At 35.6% G+C, this 19,531-nt stretch overlaps 1 protein-coding gene across 1 annotated transcript in view; it reads left to right on the top strand.

Moving 5' to 3' along the window:
- MICU2 (mitochondrial calcium uptake 2) overlaps nucleotides 1–19,531 on the top strand; it is a 134,628-nt gene that overhangs the window by 80,560 nt on the left and 34,537 nt on the right. Inside the window, exon 7 of the mRNA XM_070577860.1 lies at nucleotides 11,392–11,457. Coding sequence (XP_070433961.1) covers nucleotides 11,392–11,457 — 66 coding nt within the window. The remainder of the gene's footprint in view (nucleotides 1–11,391; nucleotides 11,458–19,531) is intronic.

Raw genomic sequence — 19,531 nt, 5'->3', positions numbered from 1 at the left:
ACTCACAACACAAGTTGCAATAAGAGATGAAAATAATAATTTAGGAGGGGAGGAGGAAAGGGACTGAAACACTCTAGGCTAAGGAAGTAAGAGACCACCAGAAAATGGACTATGTTATACACGAGATTCTAAATACAAACTTCAGGGTAGCCACTAAACTAAAACACAGAACAGAGACACAAAACATAAATAAGGAAAAATCTAAGAAACCCAGCATAAGAAATTGCAGAAGTCAATGGGTAGGCTAAAATACACAGGACGAGAAACAAGGGAAACACAGGAAAACCAGAAAACGAGCAACAGACAGCATTAAGCCCTCATGCATCAGTACTCACCCTGAATGTAAACGGATTGAACTCTCCAATAAAAAGACACAGAGTGACAAAATGGATTAAAGAACAAGATCCAACAATTTGTTGCCTCCAGGAAACACACCTCAGCTCCAAGGACAAACACAGGCTCAGAGTGAAGGGGGGTGGAAGACAATCCTCCAAGCTAATAGCAAACAAAAGAAAGCAGGTGTCGCAATGCTTATATCAGACAAAACAGACTTCAAGATAAGGCAGGTAAAGAGAGACATAGAGGGCCAATATATAATGATCAAAGGGACACTTCATCCAGAAGAAATAACGCTTATAAATATCTATGCACCCAACACAGGAACACCAAAGTTCATGAAGCAACTATTAACAAACCTAAAAGAAGATATCAAAAATAACACAATAGTAGTAGGGGACCTCAACACCCCACTCACATCAATGGACAGATCATCCAGACAGAAAATCAACAAAGAAACAGTGGAGCTAAACGAAAAGCTAAAACAGTTGGACTTAATAGACATATATAGAACACTCCATCCAAAAACAGAATACGCATTCTTCTCAAGGGCACATGGAACATTCTCAAGGATAGACCATATGTTGGGAAACAAAGCAAGCCTCTACAAAGTTAAAAAAATTGAAATAATAACAAGCGTCTTCTTCGATCATAATGCTATAAAGCTAGAAATTAATTGCAAGAAAAACCCTGAGAAAGGCACAAGGATGTGGAGACTAAACAATATGCTATTGAACAAGCAATGGATCATTGAAGAAATTAAAGAAGAAATCAAAAAATACCTGGAGACAAATGAAAAGGATAACATGCCATACCAACTCACATGGGATGCAGCAAAAGCTGTATTAAGAGGAAAATTCATCTCAATTCAGGCACATCTTAACACACAAGAAAATTCCCAAATAAGCAATCTTAAACTACACCTAACTGAATTAGAGAAAGAACAACAAACAAAGCCCAAAGTCAGCAGAAGGAGAGAAATAATAAAAATCAGAGCAGAAATAAATGCTATTGAAACGAAAAAGGCAGTAGAAAGGATCAATAAAACAAAGAGCTGGTTCTTTGAGAAGATAAATAAACTTGACAATCCCCTAGCCAGACTTACAAAGAAAAAAAGAGAGAAAGCTCAAATAAACAAAATCAGAAATGAAAGAGGAGTAATAACAACAGACTTCGCAGAAATACAACAGATTATAAGAGAATACTACGAAAAACTATATGGCATATATGGCAACAAAATGGATAACCTAGAGGAAATGGATAAATTCTTGGACTCCTACAATCTCCCAAAGCTCACTCAAGAAGAAGCAGACAATTTGAACAGACCAATCACAAGGAAAGAGATTGAAACAGCCATCAAAAGCATCCCAAAGAATAAAACCCAAGGACCAGATGGCTTTCCTGGGGAATTCTACCAAGCTTTCAGAGAGTATTTATTTATAATAAAAACTCTTAACAAAATGGGGATAGAAGGGAACTACCTCAACATAGTAAAGGCCATATATGACAAACCCACAGCCAACATCATACTCAATGGGCAAAAACTGAGCGCCATCACCCTGAGAACAGGAACGAGACAAGGATGCCCTCTATCACCACTCTTATTTAACATATTACTGGAGGTCCTGGCTAGAGCAATCCAAGAAAAAGGAATAAAAGGAATCCAAATAGGGAGGGAAGAAGTGTAACTCTCGCTGTTTGCAGGTGACATAATCTTATATATAGAAAACCCCAAAGCCTCCATTGGAAAACTTTTAGAAGTAATCAACAACTACAGCAAAGTTGCAGGGTGTAAAATCAATTTACATAAATCAGTAGCTTTTCTATACTCTAATAACGAACTAACAGAAAAAGAACTCAAGAACACAATATCATTCACAATCACAACAAAAAGAATAAAATACCTCGGGGTGAATTTAACTAAGGAAGTGAAAGACCTATACAATGAAAATTACAAGGCTTTTCTGAAAGAAATGGATGACGACATAAAGAGATGGAAAGACATTCCATGTACATGGATTGGAAGAATAACCATAGTTAAAATGTCTATTCTGCCTAAAGCAATCTACAGATTCAAGGCCATCCCAATCAGAATCCCAATGACATTCTTTACAGAAATAGAACAAGGAATCCTAAAATTCATATGGGGCAACAAAAGACCCCAAATTGCTAAAGCAATCCTGAGAAAAAAGAACACAGCTGGAGGCATCACAATCCCTGACTTCAAACCATACTACAAAGCTACAGTAATCAAAACAGCATGGTACTGGTACAAAAACAGGTGCACAGATCAATGGAACAGAATTGAAAGCCCAGAAATAAAACCACACCTCTATGGACAGCTAATCTTTGACAAAGGAGCTGAGGGCATACAATGGAGAAAAGAAAGCCTTTTCAACAAATGGTGCTGGGAAAACTGGAAAGCCACATGTAAAAGAATGAAAATTGACCATTCTTTTTCACCATTCACCAAAATAAACTCAAAATGGATCAAAGACCTAAAGCTGAGACCTGAAACCATAAGGCTTCTAGAAGAAAATGTAGGCAGTACACTCTTTGACCTCAGTATTAAAAGGATCTTTTCAGACACCATGTCTTCTCAGACAAGGGAAACAATAGAAAGAATAAACAAATGGGACTTCATCAGACTAAAGAGCTTCTTCAAGGCAAGGGAAAACAGGATTGAAACAAAAAAACAACCCACTAACTGGGAAAAAATATTTGCAAGTCATACATCCAACAATGGCTTAATATCCATAATATATAAAGAACTCACACAACTCAACAACAAAAAATTAAACAACCCGATCAAAAAATGGGCAGGAGACATGAGCAGACATTTCTCCAAAGAAGATATATGGATGGCCAATAGGCACATGAAAAGATGTTCATCATCACTGATCATCAGGGAAATACAAATCAAAACTACACTAAGATATCACCTTACGCCCATTAGAATGATAAAAATAACTAAAACAATAGTAACAAATGTTGGAGAGGTTGTAGAGAAAATGGAACCCTCATACACTGCTGGTGGGAATGCAAACTTGCAGCCACTATGGAAAACAGTATGGAAATTCCTCAGAAAATTAAAAATAGAACTACCATACGATCCAGCCGTCCCACTACTGGGTATCTATCCACAGAGCTTGAGGTCAGCAATTCCAGAAGTCCCATGCACCCCAATGTTCATTGCAGCATTATTTACAATAGCCAAGACATGGAAGCAACCTAAGTGTCCAGCAACACATGATTGGATAAAAAGGATGTGGTATATATACACAATGGAATACTACTCAGCTGTAAAAGAGAACAAAACCGTCCCATTTGCAACAACATGAATGGACCTTGAGAGAATTCTCGTAAGTGAAATAAGCCCAATAGAGAATGACATAGGAATTTTAACATGTGGACAAAGAGAACAGATTAGTGGGTACCAGGGGAAAGGAGGGCTGGAGGTGGGCACAAGGGTGAAGGGTTGCACTTACAACACGACTGACAGACAATAATGTACAACTGAAATTTCACAAGATTGTAACCTATCATTAACTCAATAAAAAATTTCAAAAATATATATACATATATATTCTTCTGAGATGTTCGATGATTTAAGAAGGAAATTAATTTGTTATTAGTTTAAGGAAGAAAATACATTTGTCTGCACACAACCTGAAATACCAGTGTCATGAGTCACAAGGTACCATTACACTCCACCTACTTCAGGTATAAAAAAAGGATATATTTAAGATTGTTATTATTATTCAAGTAGAGGTTAATAATTATGAAAAGGCTATGATATTTAAAGGTGAAATTCTGTTAGGTTAATTAAGCTGTTAGAGTTTGCACATACCATACTTCCCTCAGACCTGGATGAACTTTCTGCTTTTATTACTGGGAGTCACGAGGCATAGGGAGCCAAATCTTAGAAGTACTCTACTCACTCTACATACATCCCTAGATAGTAAAGTGGGAGGTAATTTGATAAAGTAGACATAATAGAGCCCCTGGTAATATCACTGTCATACATACTTAGCAGGATCAAAGTTTTGATGCACTATATTAGTGTTTGATGGTAACTCAAGGCTAGATGACAAAGCCTATAGAGAAAAGAGACGCTGAACATGAGATGAAAAAAGGCAGTAGAGGGCATGTTGTTTTCCCTCTTCCCTCTTTGGGTCTTTTCTCACAGTGAAACCTAGAGCCTCCTGCTGCCTAGTCTCTCCTACTATCTATATGGACTCTACTCCTGAAACTGCTGCCATCCCTACTTTAAAAGGTTTTCAAATACTTTTTTTTTAAACATGATAGTTTAACATGCTGAATTTACGGAACACTTTCTAAATACTGCAGTTCTTTCCTTAAATGTTTGGAAAATCCTTGGATAATCAACCCATAAATTAAGAAAACAAGAAAAACAATATGTTAAGATATGTCACTAATTTTTTTTTAACTTTAAGGTTGTAAAGGTCAACCTTCTAAGCCTATTAAAACTTCTTTGTGCAGATCTTAGAAATAAAACACTAAACTTGATAACGCATGGAGCATGATACAGTACGTCAATTTAAAATAACACCAGAGAGGAGAAAAAACTATGTTTACATTAGTTATTTGAGCAATTATTTCTCTTCTATGGTCATTGTATTAGGAAACCTAAGTGTGTTACATCTTACATTTGAAGTTTTGTTGAAAGAACGAAACAGTCCTTTTCAGATCAGAAAACCATATTTAAAGGGCAGGGAGTTTTTTGTTTGGGTTTCTTTGTTAGCTTATCTGAACGTTTCCCCAGTGTGTTTTATTTATTGCTCTTCCTACCATAAGTGCTAGAAAAGTAATAAGAATTATTTTAATATCCAAAACATAAATATAACAAAGTGATTTGAACAGCAAATGCAGAAGTAATGATAAAATATATTAATATAAGGCTTGTCAAATTGTCCTAAAACGTAAATTGCCTCAGTTGTTACTTTTGTGTTCGGTAGTACATTCGTGTTTTTTTTAATATCCAGATCTAGAAACTGCGATGGTAGGGGTATTTGCTTACGTCTTCATCCCAGGAACAAGTAAAATAGCAACTATCTGTAGAAGCTGTTTTCTGTCAGATAGTAATAAACAATACCAGCAATGATCAAAGCCAGTAGTAGTTAATCCACTTAATCTTTATCTTGACAGATGGCACATCTGCTTATTTGAGGTAAGTGCCAGGGTTTTAGTGCAGTTTCTTCAAACAATAGATGAATGACAAGTCTGTTTACTGGTATAAATTTCTCCTTAGGTGGTCCTTTTGTTTTACATTGCTTTTGCACTGGTAGGAAGGACTGTACTCTTAATATAGTAGTGTTATAATTTTGTCATGCTAAATATGCCTGCTAGAGTTATTATTAAGTAAATACAAAGGCCTTCAGTAGAATTTATTCTTCTTGATTTGGGAATAATGTTCTTGTTCCGGAATTTAAACTATCATGATCCTGAAAGCAAAAATAAGTTAAATTGACCCTACATACTTTTCTTCGTTTTCAGCCTAAAGTTGAAAATATAGATCAGTATAAATTTAAATAGTCAATTTGGCACTACGTTTTTATTTTTTTTATTTTTTTTTTTAAAGATTTTATTTTTTTCATTTTTCTCCCCAAAGCCCTCCAGTACATAGTTGTATATTCTTCATCGTGGGTCCTTCTAGTTGTGGCATATGGGACGCTGCCTCAGCGTGGTTTGATGAGCAGTGCCATGTCCGCGCCCAGGATTTGAACCAACGAAACACTGGGCCGCCTGCAGCGGAGCACGCAAACTTAACCACTCGGCCACGGGGCCAGCCCCTTGGCAGTACGTTTTTAGACACAGAATTTGTATTTGGTGAATGTGTCATGTTCTTTTGCCACTTATATATAATCACTTTACCTTTTTTCTGTTTCTCTAACAAAGTACCCGTATTTCTAGCAGAAATTTTACTCTTCCCTCTTTGTACATCCTTTCCTTGTTCTTTTGATAGCTTTTAACTATTCGTTTCTCAACCCAAATGCTGTGTCCTCAAAGAGGACTACCCAGAATAAGCCTATCTAACAGTAACTCCTCCCAGCAATCTCTGAATCCTGTTACCCTACTTTATTTTACTTTAGTCATAGCACTTGACATTATCCGAAATTCTCTTATTTGTTCACTTGTTATCTCTAGCCCATTAGAATGTAAGTTCACTAAGAGCAAGGACATTATCTGTCCTTAACCACTATATTCCCAACACTTAGAACAGCACTTTCTTCACATAATAGGCCCTTAGTACATTGCTGTCATAAATCAGCATCATGTACAGCCTTTTTAGAAAGTATTTTAGTAGATCAGAGAGACCTTTTGGTGTAAGAAAATACCTGGGTACAAAATGTTTATGATCTTTCAAATGAAACTGTTACTATAGAACTAAATATGCAACACTGTAATCTTCAAGTACACTAGAACCTACTATAACTCTCTCCCTGAGTTCAAACTGAAGTATTTTAGGTGAGATTCTGACATGACAAACTTTATCTGGCACTAAACCCACTTGGATAGACTTTAGGACAGACACTTGTTCTAAATTTCATACCATATTGGAATAAGCCCAATATTGTAAGAAGCCTCCTAAAAAATTCTTATTTCAGTGAACTAATCCTTTTAGCCTTTTTTGTTTTATTTGTAACCATTTGATAATGACTGTGAAAATTATAACAACTATAATAAATGTCTTAAAATTTTTGAATTTTCTACAAAAATTTATAATCATGAATAACATCTGTTATTTCTGTTTTTTAAATTATATGATAAATTTTGACTAATTTTCAGTACTTGATCTACCAAAACAAACAAAAATAACCAGTATTAGGAATGAAAATGAGCTATCATGACAGATCCTACAGTTGTCAGAAGGATAAAAATGGAATATTGTGAACAACTGATTCATATGTGACTGTAAATTTGATAGTTCAGATGAACTGGACAAATGGCTTAAAAAACAAAACTTACCAAAACTTAGCAAGAGATAGGATAGAAATCTGAATAGCTATTTATCAAAGGAATTGAATTTATCAAAAACTTTCCCACAAAGAAATCTCCAGGCCAAGATGGTTTCACTGGTGGTGCCAAATTTGTACAAACTCTTTCAGAAAATGAAAAAAAGGAACACTTCCCTCTCATGTTATGAGACCAGCATACCCCTGATAACTAAAACTTGGCAAAGATCTAACAAGAAAAGTCCATTATAGTCCAACTTTCCTCGTGAACAAAGATACAAAAATACTTAACCAGATAGAGCAAAATGTATCAAGCACTGTATAAAATAATACATTACAACCAAGTGAGATTCAGCCAAGGAATTCAAAATTTGTTGTATGGTTGAAAATCAATCAGTGCAATCCATCGTATTAACAGAATAAAAGAGAAGCCAACAGGAACATATCAGTACATGCAAGTCTGCTACTGCCCTTTAATCTGATAAAGGGCATTTACAAAAAATTTAAAGATAACATCATACGATAAGATGAAATACTGAATGCTTTCTCCTTAATATCAGAAAGAAGGCAAGGATGTCTTTTCTTACTACTTCTCTTCAACATTTTGCTGGAGATTCTAGTGATAATAGTAATGCAAGAAAAAAAAGAAATACTGGAAAGGGAGAAGTAAATCTGGCTTTATTCACAGATAACATGACTGTGTAGAAAATACTAGGGAACCAGAAACAAAATCAAAGCCTACTAGAACTGTAAGAGAATTTAGCAAGGTCTCAAGATAGAAGATCAGTATGGAGAAATCAATTGTATTAGTAGCAAGCAGTTGGAAAATGAAATTAAAATCACTTCTCCTTTGGATGGTATCAAATAACATAAAATAAATAGAAATAAATTTAACAAAAACATGCACTGAAAACTTCAGGCATTGCTGTTAGGAAATCAAGGAGGCCTCAATAAATGGAGAAATATGTCATGTTAATGGATTAGAAGATTCAGTAGTGTTAAGATGTCACTTCTTTCCAAGTTGCTCTAACAATTCAATTCGCCGAAGCAAAATCCCAGTAGGCTTTTTTTCTTTCTTTTTTTTAGATTGGCACCTGGGCTAAGAACTGTTGCCAATCTTTTTTTTTTTCTGCTTTATCTCCCCAAACCCCCCCTGTACACAGTTGTATATCTTAGTTGCCGGTCCTTCTAGTTGTGTGGGACGCTGCCTCAACGTGGCCTGATGAGCAGTGCCATGTCCGCACCCAGGATCCAAACCCTGGGCCGCCGCAGCAGAGCACTCGAACTTAACCACTCAGCCACGGAGCCGGACCCTAGGCTTTTTTTTTTTTCCAATAGAAATTGAAAAGCTGGTTTTAAAGTGTGTATATAAAAGCAGAGAACCTGAAACAACCCAAATCAATCTTGAGAAACAAGAACAAATCTGGATAACTCACACTACCTGACTTCGAGACTTACTGCACAGCTCCAGCAATGGTAACATTGTGATAATTGACCTAAGGGTGGACAGGTAGATCAGTGGAAGATAATAAAGAATCCACACTTACATGGTCACTTAATTTTCAGTAAAGGCACCAAATCAGTTAATGGGAAAAGAAAAGTGTTTTCAACAAATGACAATAGAACAACTGGATAGGATATATTTATGGGAGAAAATTAGCCATAACCCCTGCCTCACCCCATATACAAAAAAGTATTTGAGATGGATTATAGATCTAAACATATAAACTAAAACCATTAATCTTCTAGGAAAAAACATAAGAGAATATCTTCAGAATCTAGGATAGGCAGAGTTTCTCAAGGCGCTAAAAGCAATAGCCATGAAAGGGGGGAAAAAAAACCTGACAAGTTAGTAATCTTTATCAAAATTAAAAACTTTTGTTCGTTCAAAGACCCGTTACAAAAATGAATAGGCAGACTTTAGGATGGGAGAAAGTATTTTCCAAACAGATATCTGACAGAGGACTTGTATCCAGAATATATAAAGAACTCTTACAACTTAATAGTTTAAAGAAAAGTAAATAATTAAAACTAGCCAAAAGACTACAACAAACACTTCACAAAAGAAAATGCACAAATGGATGATTAGCACTTGAAAAAGTACTCCACATGTCCACCAGGGAAATGCAAGTTAAAACCATGGTGAAATAGTTTATGAGACCTAACTGTTCCCCTCCTAGGTGTTTATCTGGAAGAAATGCTAAAACATATGTCCACCAAAAAAAAGAGCTGTACAAAGAAGTTTATGGCAGAGACGTGCTGTACAACATAGCGTGTGTAATTAACTACGGTGGTGTGCACCTAAATACTTGTTCAGAGGGTGTGTCTCATGCTAAGGATTCTTACCACGAAAAACAGAGAGAGGAGACATAAATCTTTTGGAGGTGATGGTTATGTTTCTTACCTTGATTGTGGTGCTGTATCACAGGTGTATGCATATGTCCAAACTCATCAAAATGTATACATTATTTTGTGCGATTTTTTGTATATTAAGTATACCTCAATAAAGCTGGAAAAGAGAAAGTTTATGGCAGCTTGATTCACAGTAGCCAAAAACTGGAGACAGTGCAAACATCTATCAACAGGTGAATGGATAAATGGTGGTATTTTCATATACTGGGTTACAACTCAACAATAAATAGGAACAATTTACTGATATGTAAATAACATGGATAAATCTCAAAACCATTTTGATGCTGAGTGAAAGAAGGCAGACACAGAAGAATATTTGATTTGATATCATTTATTTGAATTTTCAAGTTAAGTGAAACTAATTTAGGTGGGAAAAAGTCGGAATTCTGATTCTGCCTCTGTGGGGATGCAGAGAGAAAGGATTGACTAGGAAGAGACAAAGAAACTCTAAGAAAAGGAAATGTTCTATTCTGTGATAGGATTATGGGTTACTCAGGTGTATCCATATGTCAAAATTGTATGGCTAAGATTTGTACACTTCAGTGTATGTAAATTTTTCTTGAAGAGCCATAATTAATAATTGAGAAGGAAACAAGGAGTGGGTAAAGTACAGGTGAACCAAGAATGGCAGAATACTGATAATTGTTGAAGCTGAATAATGTGTATATGATGTTTTATTATAGAATCATCTTTACTTTGCTTTGTTTGAAATTTTCCCTAATAAAAATTTTAAAAGGAGGTGCAGTAAACAAAGGGAGAAATGTTTGAGTGTTGAACTTGGCATTATACTATTTGCTTGTGAGCTTAAAAAATAAAGGATAAAACAAATATAAAGCTTTTCAGCCTTTTTCCCTAAAATGAGTATGGGGGGGGGTATTGAAAAGTTTGAGGAATTTAGAGAACTAGAGATAAACCATTTGCCTAAAACAAACATATAGAAACAGCTAAATTTGAGATAATTAATTTGGACTTTAGTTGCAGCAATTTTCAAACTATTAACAAAGAAATAGCCTAGAAAAAAAGATGAGTGGAAGTTTGTCTTGTAATTGATTTGAATCCATAGTTTGAGATTTTGCCTACATTTAATTTTTTTAAAAACCTTTCTTTTTAAATTTGCTTTCCATGTGAGGACTGGTACACATGACTGAAAGGTAGGTAGGTTTTTTAATGAACTCAGTCTCAAGGTGCTATTGACAATTTTATAATTGATAGAAATGTAGATCTTTAAATTATTTTAATGCATGAAGGGAAAACATTTGTATATATAAGTAGCTTTTTAGGAGCTGTATAGTTGAAAATGTGGCCATAAACTATCTGTGATACAAAAAATTATGAATAAAAATTCTCTTGAAGAATAAGGGCAATCATGAAGTTTTTATAGAGTGATGCTTTTAGAATGTGTATATGTGAAGTAAGCTAGCCTTCTTAGGAGAAAAAGTGATGCACATTGAAATAATAATAATGTTAATACTTATCTATTTCTACTTTGATTCTTACATGGTCTAAGAAAAAATAACATTAGGAGTTATAATGCAGAAAGGATTTAAGTTAATATTTAACAAATAACTAGTATATGTTTTATAATAAAAACTTACCATCTGTTTTTTAGGTTGTTTTGAAAAATTCAGTAGACACACATCTAAATTCATGTTTGCAATCTTTTTAGCTGCAGAAGATCATAAGTAAACAAGATGACTTAAAGATGACAGTAGCTAATGAAACAGAATGCCAGGTATGTGCAAACAAACTAAATATTTCTAAATCCATGATATTTATAATAGCTTCTCTCTCTGGTTTGTTCAAATAAGTATTCTTAAATAGTTGGGGAAATTATAAGTAACAATTTTTCTAAATATTTTAAATAGATGTGCTACATTCACATAGTCCAGACTTCAAATGGTTCACAAGAGTATATATATAGGACGGAATTTTCCTCCCAGTCACCCAGTTCTGCTCCCTGAGCAATGAGTGCTGTCAGTTTCCTGTGTATTCTTTGAGAGATGTCATGCATATGTAAGGCTGTATGTATGTGTAAATAAGTAAATATATCTATATATTCTTCTTTGCATTTTTATACAAGCAGTAGCACACTATACATTGTTCCACACACTCGCACTTCTGCTTAATATATCTGAATATCTCATTCTTTTTAATGGCTTCATAGTAGTTTGTTGTCTGGATGTACCAGTTTATGTAACCATTCCCCTTTTGAAAGATAGATAACATATATCCAGTCTTTTGATAGTACAAATAATGCTGCAATTAATAATTCTATAATTATCTCATTTTGTATATATGTGAATATATCTGAGGGATAACTTCCCAGAAATTCAGTTACTGGGTCAAAAGGTATGACTATTTCCAAGGTTGTTGATAAATATTGGCAAATATCTTCTATAGAAAATGAACCAGTTTTCATTTCTGCCAGTAATGTATATCAACAAATTTTCTACTGATAATCTTTCAATCAATTGTAATGCCACAATATGCTTTCAATTAGATTTTCTTAAATTTCCAAACCGTTTCATTTTTTAGAGTGTCTGCTTCATATTTTGCAAATTATTAAAATCACAATTCTTGGTATATTTCATTTCCTTTGAGCATTCCTATACTGGACTTCTTTTTCCCATATCCAAGTCCTTGAATGGTATTCCCTTATCCTAGATGAATAGGATATCCTATTCATACATATCCTTTGTGTTCTTATAAGAACCCTGTATGTCTAGTTTCATAATATCTCTCACACATTAGTATAATTGTTTGTCTGTCTTCCTCTGGAATATAAGCATCATACTTCTCCAGGGTTATATGAAGTTGGGGAACAGTCCACAAGGCCATCCTTACTTCTGATGCCAATTGCAAGTTCAAGGGTCCCTCAAGATCACCCTCAGGTTCGATGATTCGCTGGAAGGACTCATAGAACTTACTGAAAGTTGCTAGGTTCATGGTTATGATTTATTACAGTGAGAGGATACAGATTAAAATCAGCCGAGGGAAGAGACACGAGACAGAGTTCCAGAAAGTTCCACAGAGGTTCTAGTTGTCTTCTCCCAGTGGAGTTGTGATCAGTGCTAACTTTCCCAGCAATGATGTGTGACAATACACACAGAGTACTGCCAACGGGGGCCTGAGTGTCCAGAGATTTTATTGGGGTCAGCCATGTAAACCGGGTTGGCTGGCCATGTGGTTGACTTCAGGCTCCAGCCCTTCTGGAGGTCAACCTGATGCCTGTGACCCAAAGCCCCCACCCTAAATCTCATTGTTTGACTATCTGGTATGGCCAATGGCCCCCAGCTGAAAAAAGACACTCTTCTGTTAGAGATCCTCTGTTGGCAGCCTAAGGCAAAAGCCAGATCTCCATTTGGTAAGGTTAGTTCTTGAATATCCAAGTTGTATCTCCAAAGCCTGGTAAAGCACCAGGCTTACTCTGCATGCTCGGTAATTATTTTTTAATGAATGAACAAATATCTAATCATGGATATAACATTTTCAACTGTTGACCTGAATTGGTCATTAAGATTGTTTCCATATAGTTGCTCTTAGAAGTCATGCTGCAGTAAATAGCTAAACATGTACATTTAGGATAGAGTTCTAAAAGTGACATTGTTGGGTCAAAAGGCATGAGTACTTTCAAGGCTTTTGATTCATATTGCCAAACTGCCTTCTGGAAAGGTTATAACCATTTACAGTCCCACCAGCATTGAGTAAGCATGCCCATCTCTTGGCAGTCTCTCCAGGTTTGGTATCTCTTTTTGTTTTGTTTTTTAATCTGTGCCACTTTGATAGGGGAAAGAATATCTGTTAGACGTTTTTAAGATAGTTATATAAACCATTTGTGTGTTTTATTTTATAAATTTTCCTTTTCTGTTCTTTGGGAATTTCTTTAGGTTTTTTTTCATGTTTGCTTTTAAGAGTAAGACAGTTAACCTAGTGTCTGTTAAAAATGTTGAAATATTTCTCAGATTTGTTTATGATGTTTTGGTTATATTTTATTTTTAATGTCATATTTATGTCTTTTAATTTTATTTATCTAATTAGTTTCATTTTTAAAAATGCTTTCCCCACATCTAAACCAGTTATAAATAGTAACCTGTGTTATCCTCTGATTTAATTGTGGTTTCATTCTTTACGTTTTGTTTTTTCATTCATCTGAAATTTGTTTCTTAAGTGCCTCCCTAGGAACATTACAGTACTTTACTTTTTTACTATTATAAATGGACTCTTTTTCCCTCAAGGGAAAAATTATTGCTCTTGACAGGAAGTCTATTTTATTTTTAATGTTTTTGTACCAGTCTGTCTTACTTAATTTTCTTATTATTTTGATTTTTTTTCTGTTGATTTTCTTGGTTGTCCTAAGTGTAAAATTATAGTATCTCTAATATTAATCTTAGTTTATTCCTTTATATATTGCACAAAATTACCCCAAAAATGTTAAATAATAGTGTTAATGGTAGGCATCCTAATCATATTCTGCCCTTAATGAGGCTACATCTAGTATTGAGAATATATCTAGTAATGAGATACTATCTAGTAATGAATATGCATTTAGTTTTGTGTTTTACTATATTTCATGGGCATTTATATGGGAATCGAGAAAAAAAATCAGACATAACTACCTGCCCGTACTTGTATGGAAGTCCTAATAAAACATTTAAAATCCACATTTACAGCAACTAATTTATAAATTTACGAAGTAAAGTCTTTTAAGAATCAATAATGTAGAATTCATTAGCTCCATTAAAACCATCTTTTCCTCCCTATTAGCTAGAATCAAAATGATAGAGTAAAATTCTGGCGACGCCATCCAGCAACCACCAGAAGGATGTATCTAACCTAATGTGCTGAGATCTGTCTTTCTCCCCCAGCCGGGGTTCTTGTTCATTTGTCTGTTTAGTAACTTGCCTGGACTAAATGTCCGAAACCTGTCTCCCCCACAGTGTGAGGCTGCAGTTGTTTCTCTTCAGTTGTTTTTCTAGATTTTTATTTTTAGCCTGGCTTCCTAGGGGTCATCCCTGTGTCTGCATGGTTTAGTGTTTGGCCAGAGATTATGCTAACACACCAAGAGCTAATGAGGCTTCCCCCTCTTCTGATGGGTCTGTGTGAGGCTGGAGGCACGTTCACACTGCCAGCTCTTTTCAACTCTGCCACTGCGCACACCTGTGCCAGTTCTTTGAGCCCAACAATATGTGTGCAGCTGGAGCTGGTGTGATCCCTCTTGTGTGTGCAGCCACAACTTGGGATATGAGGAGAGCTCAGCAAGTCCTTTATGGCTGCCTCACCTCCTGAAACCACCTTTTAAATACCTGACCGTCCACCAGTCCTTTGCTTGCTCCAAACAGGCTTGCACCCTCAGTTAATGGAGCCACCAAGATTGCCAATTTAATGCTCCAGATCAAGTAAGCCCCGTTCATCAGCAGCAGGGAGACTCTGGTTTTGGACAGCCTGTCTCTCTCTGTAGAACTTGTACGAAGCTGGACAGGCAAGACCACAGATAGAGCACTGCTCAGTGTTTAGTAGTTAGCATGAAAAACGCTGCTTGGTTTGTCGTATACCGTTGGTCGAATTCCACAGCACTGAAATGGTAGTTTTTTGACCATTTTGTCCAGCTGTTTGCTTTTTGGGGAGAGAGTTTGTCAGCCTCACTATATCATGTGGAAGTCAGAAGGCAGTTACCATATTTTAATTGGTCAGTAGGTCTACGCTGGCTTTTAATAAACATGGTAGTAAGTTCCAAAAGCAAATATTTTAGGTAAACCAACATATTTAATATATTTCATATAGTGTAAAATTTTACCTTTTAAAATAAATACCATACTATATATCAAAAGCATGAACTAGAGTGTATTTTGATGAGGCTTATATTAATGATACTGAGCATTTAATAATTAACTAGTTTTTAAGACATCAAAAATAAAGATTAATATTTTGAAGCCTCTACATGAAGAAACATGAGGAACATAAGAGAAGAGAACATAAGAGAAGTTTGAAATAAATGTAAAGTCAGGCTTTATTCTTAGATAGGAATAGTGGGCATTGTAAAATGGCCAATTTCCACTAAATTAATCTATGAATTCAGTGCAATATCAGTTAAAACTCAACAACTGAGTACTTGGTTTTGTCTTTGTTTGGTGATAGTGGTCAGGGAGGAAGTGATTGTAGCCAGGAGGTATACAGAAACTTGGCAAGATGATTCTGAAGTTCATCTGGAAAAGTAAATATCAGAGAATAACCAAGAACATTCTGGAAAGTGCAAGTAATGAGAGGGACGGTCAAGTGGTATAATGAGAAATAGAACAGTCAAAATATAAACCCAAATATATACTGGCATCAGTATATAATATAGGTATCATTTTAAATCAGTAGGAAAAAACTGCTCATCAAATTACTTTTCAGTAATCCAGAAACCTAGAAGTCATTCCTGACATCTCCTTACACTTCACATCCAGTTAGTAAGTCCTGTCTGGTCTACCTCTTAAATGTCTCTCAAATCCGTCCTTTTCCCTCCATTTCCACTCCCGTTACCTGATGAGGCCATCGTCATTTCTTGCGTGAGTTACTGCAGTAGCCTCCTGACTGATCGATCTCCCTGCCTCCACTCTTGTCTGCTCTAATTCATTTTTCACATGAGATCCAGGAGACCTAAAAGCACAGATATGCTCTGACTCCCCTCGGCCTGAGGAATCCAGTCCTGGCTGTCTTCCAAGCTCCAGCTGTACCGCTTTTCTCTGCCCCATAGCATAGTGGTTAAGAACTCAGACTCAGAAGACCACCTAAGTTCAAATGCTGTGTCATCACTAAATAACTGTGTGGCCCTGGGCAAATTAATTTACGTCTCTTTGCATCTGCTTCCTCATTTGCAAAACGAGGATAATAGTAATCAGCCTCAGGTTATTTTGAGGATTAAATTAGTTAATACATTTTGATCTTTTAGAACTATGCTTGACACATAAGCAGTATATATTTGCTATTACACTTATTATTATTGCTTTCTATACCCCAGCCATATCACACCGTGCTCTCTTGCACCTTCAGGCCTTTATACATGTTCCATGTGTCTTCTGAACAGAGGAAAATAAGAAGTCTGTACACTTCTTATTTTCTGTTCAGACTTCAAGTCTCAGTTCAAATGGCATTTTCTCAGGGAAGCCTTGGCAGAGCTGGTAAGTGAGTCAGGCACTCTGTTAAATGCTCCCATAGTTCCTCGTACTTCTTCCCAGGATTTTCATGCTTGTGATTACTCTTTTTAATAACTTGTATAATGCCCAATTATGCCACAGGAGCAGAAAACCATGAATCCCCAAAGCCTAATATAGTATCTGGCACATAATGGGCATTCACTACATCCATGTTGATGACTGATGGACTGACTGACTAAATAGTGCTGGGTGTGTGTCTCAATTCTTAGATCAAAGTAAATTCCAGATGAATCAAAGATTTCAATGTCAAAAATAAAACCATGGAAGTAGTATAAGGATAAATACGGATAAATGTTTTTACATTATTGAGAAGGTAGTTCTATTCCAAAAGCCATAAAGGAAAAATTGTGGTAAATTTGACCAGAGTTATTTTTTTTAACAACTAACATCTCAATAGAAAAAATAGACAAAGGACATGAAGGGGCAGTTATCAGAAGACATACAAATGACTGAAAAATGAATGATCAAAGAAATGCAAGTTGAAATAATAGTGATTTTTTTTATTGTTGTTTTTCCTACTAGATTTGGAAAGATAAAAAAATTGATAATCCTTTGTGTTATCTAAGGTATGAGGGAGTAGGCATTTTTACACCATTGGGCTAATGTAAATTGCAAAGATATCTAACAAAATTTAAGTGCAAACGCCATTTTTCCCAACAATTTCATTTCTTGGAATTTATTAATTACAAGTGCATAAAGATAAATGCATAACTGTGTTTCTCACAGCAGTGTTTATAGTAAAAAGAATTTGGAATCAACCTAAATATCTAACAGTAGGAAATAAGTACATTCTAGTATAACAGGCAGCCTTGGCCAGCTCACATGTCCTATGTGGGATTTCCCTATTCTGAGGGGACATGGGCATATTCAGGCCTTTTCACTCTTTTCTGTGACAAATACAAGAATGGGGGAAAAAAGAAATACATGTTAATAAAAAAGAAAGAAAGTAATATTGCTTGTTACACTGGAAAAATGTGTTTGTATGTTTGTCTGTATACGCAAAATGGCCTATACAGTACAATAGCCATTAAAAATTATGGCAGATCTATATGTTATGAAAAGTGCTCTACTTTATAAAGAAAAAAACTGTTTCAAAACACATATATAATAATTGCATTTGCCTAAATCTCTTCAATAAGTGGTGCTGGGACAACTGGATACCCACATGCAAAAGAATGAAGTTGGATTCCTGCCTCACAGCATATACCAAAATTAAATGAATCAAAGACTTTAAATATAAGAGCTAAACCTATAAAACTCTTTGAAGTGCTTCATCAAAGGGGAGAAGCTTCATGACATTGAATTTGGCAGTGATTTCTTAGATATGACACCAAAACTGAAGCAATGGAGAAAAACATGGATATTTTGGACTTCAAAATTAAAAACTTTTGCTCATCAAAGGACACTATCAAGACAGTGAAAAGACAAACTACAGAATGGGAAAAGATTCACAAGTCATGCATCTTATAAGAGTCTAGTAGCAGGACATATAAAGAACTACAACTCAACAGCAAAAAGACAAACAGCTGAATTGGAAACTGGGCAAAGGACTTGAATAAACATTTTCCCAAAGAAGATATATAAGTAGCCAACAAGCACATGAAAAGATACTCAGCATCATTAATCATTAGGGCAATGCAAATTAAATCCAGAGTGAGATGTCAAAACACACCTGTTCAAATGATTAAAATAAAATGCCGACAACCAAATTGCAAGGATGTAGAGAAACTGGATCGCTCATCCATTGCTGGTGTGAATGTAAAATGATAGTGCCACTTGTATACCATAATAAAACAGTCATTGCAGTCTTGGACAGCCATCCCAGAGAAATGAAAAACTCTGTTCACACAAATTACCTGTACACGAATGTTTTTGGCAGCTTTATTTGTAATAGCCAGGAACTGGAAACAGCCAACACATCCTTCAACAGGTGAATGGTTAAACGGTGTTAATCCATACATGGAATACTCCTCTGCAATTAAAAGGAGCCAACTGTTAATACAGCAACAACTGAATATCCAGAGAATTATTCTGAATGAAAAATGACACTACCAAAAGGTTACATACTGTATGATTTCATTTTTATCACATTTTTTAAAACCAAACTATAGAAAAGGAGAGTTGATTAATGGTTGCCAGAGGGTAAAGAGAGGGTGGGGACAGGAGGGAAATCCATGTGGCTGTAAGAGAGCAACATGAAGGATACTTGCGATGAAGGAAATCTTCTGCATGTTGACTGTATTAAGTTGTAATAGTGTTTTTTGTGTTGCAAGATCTCACCTTTGGAGGAAACTAAGCAAAGGGTACAAGAGATCTTTCTGTATACATTCTTTTTTTTTTTTAAGATTTTATTTTTTTCCTTTTTCTCCCCAAAGCCCCCCAGTACATAGTTGTATATTCTTCGTTGTGGGTCCTTCTAGTTGTGGCATGTGGGACGCTGCCTCAGCGTGGTTTGATGAGCAGTGCCATGTCCGCGCCCAGGATTCAAACCAGCGAAACACTGGGCCGCCTGCAGCGGAGCACGCGAACTTAACCACTCGGCCACGGGGCCAGCCCCTCTGTATTATTTCTTATAGTTGAGATAGGATTATCTCAAAATAGGAAAAAAAG

This window comes from Equus przewalskii, chromosome 16 (genome assembly GCF_037783145.1).
Source record: "Equus przewalskii isolate Varuska chromosome 16, EquPr2, whole genome shotgun sequence".
In the NCBI taxonomy this organism is placed as follows: domain Eukaryota; kingdom Metazoa; phylum Chordata; class Mammalia; order Perissodactyla; family Equidae; genus Equus; species Equus przewalskii.
This window is presented reverse-complemented; position numbering and strand designations above follow the sequence as displayed.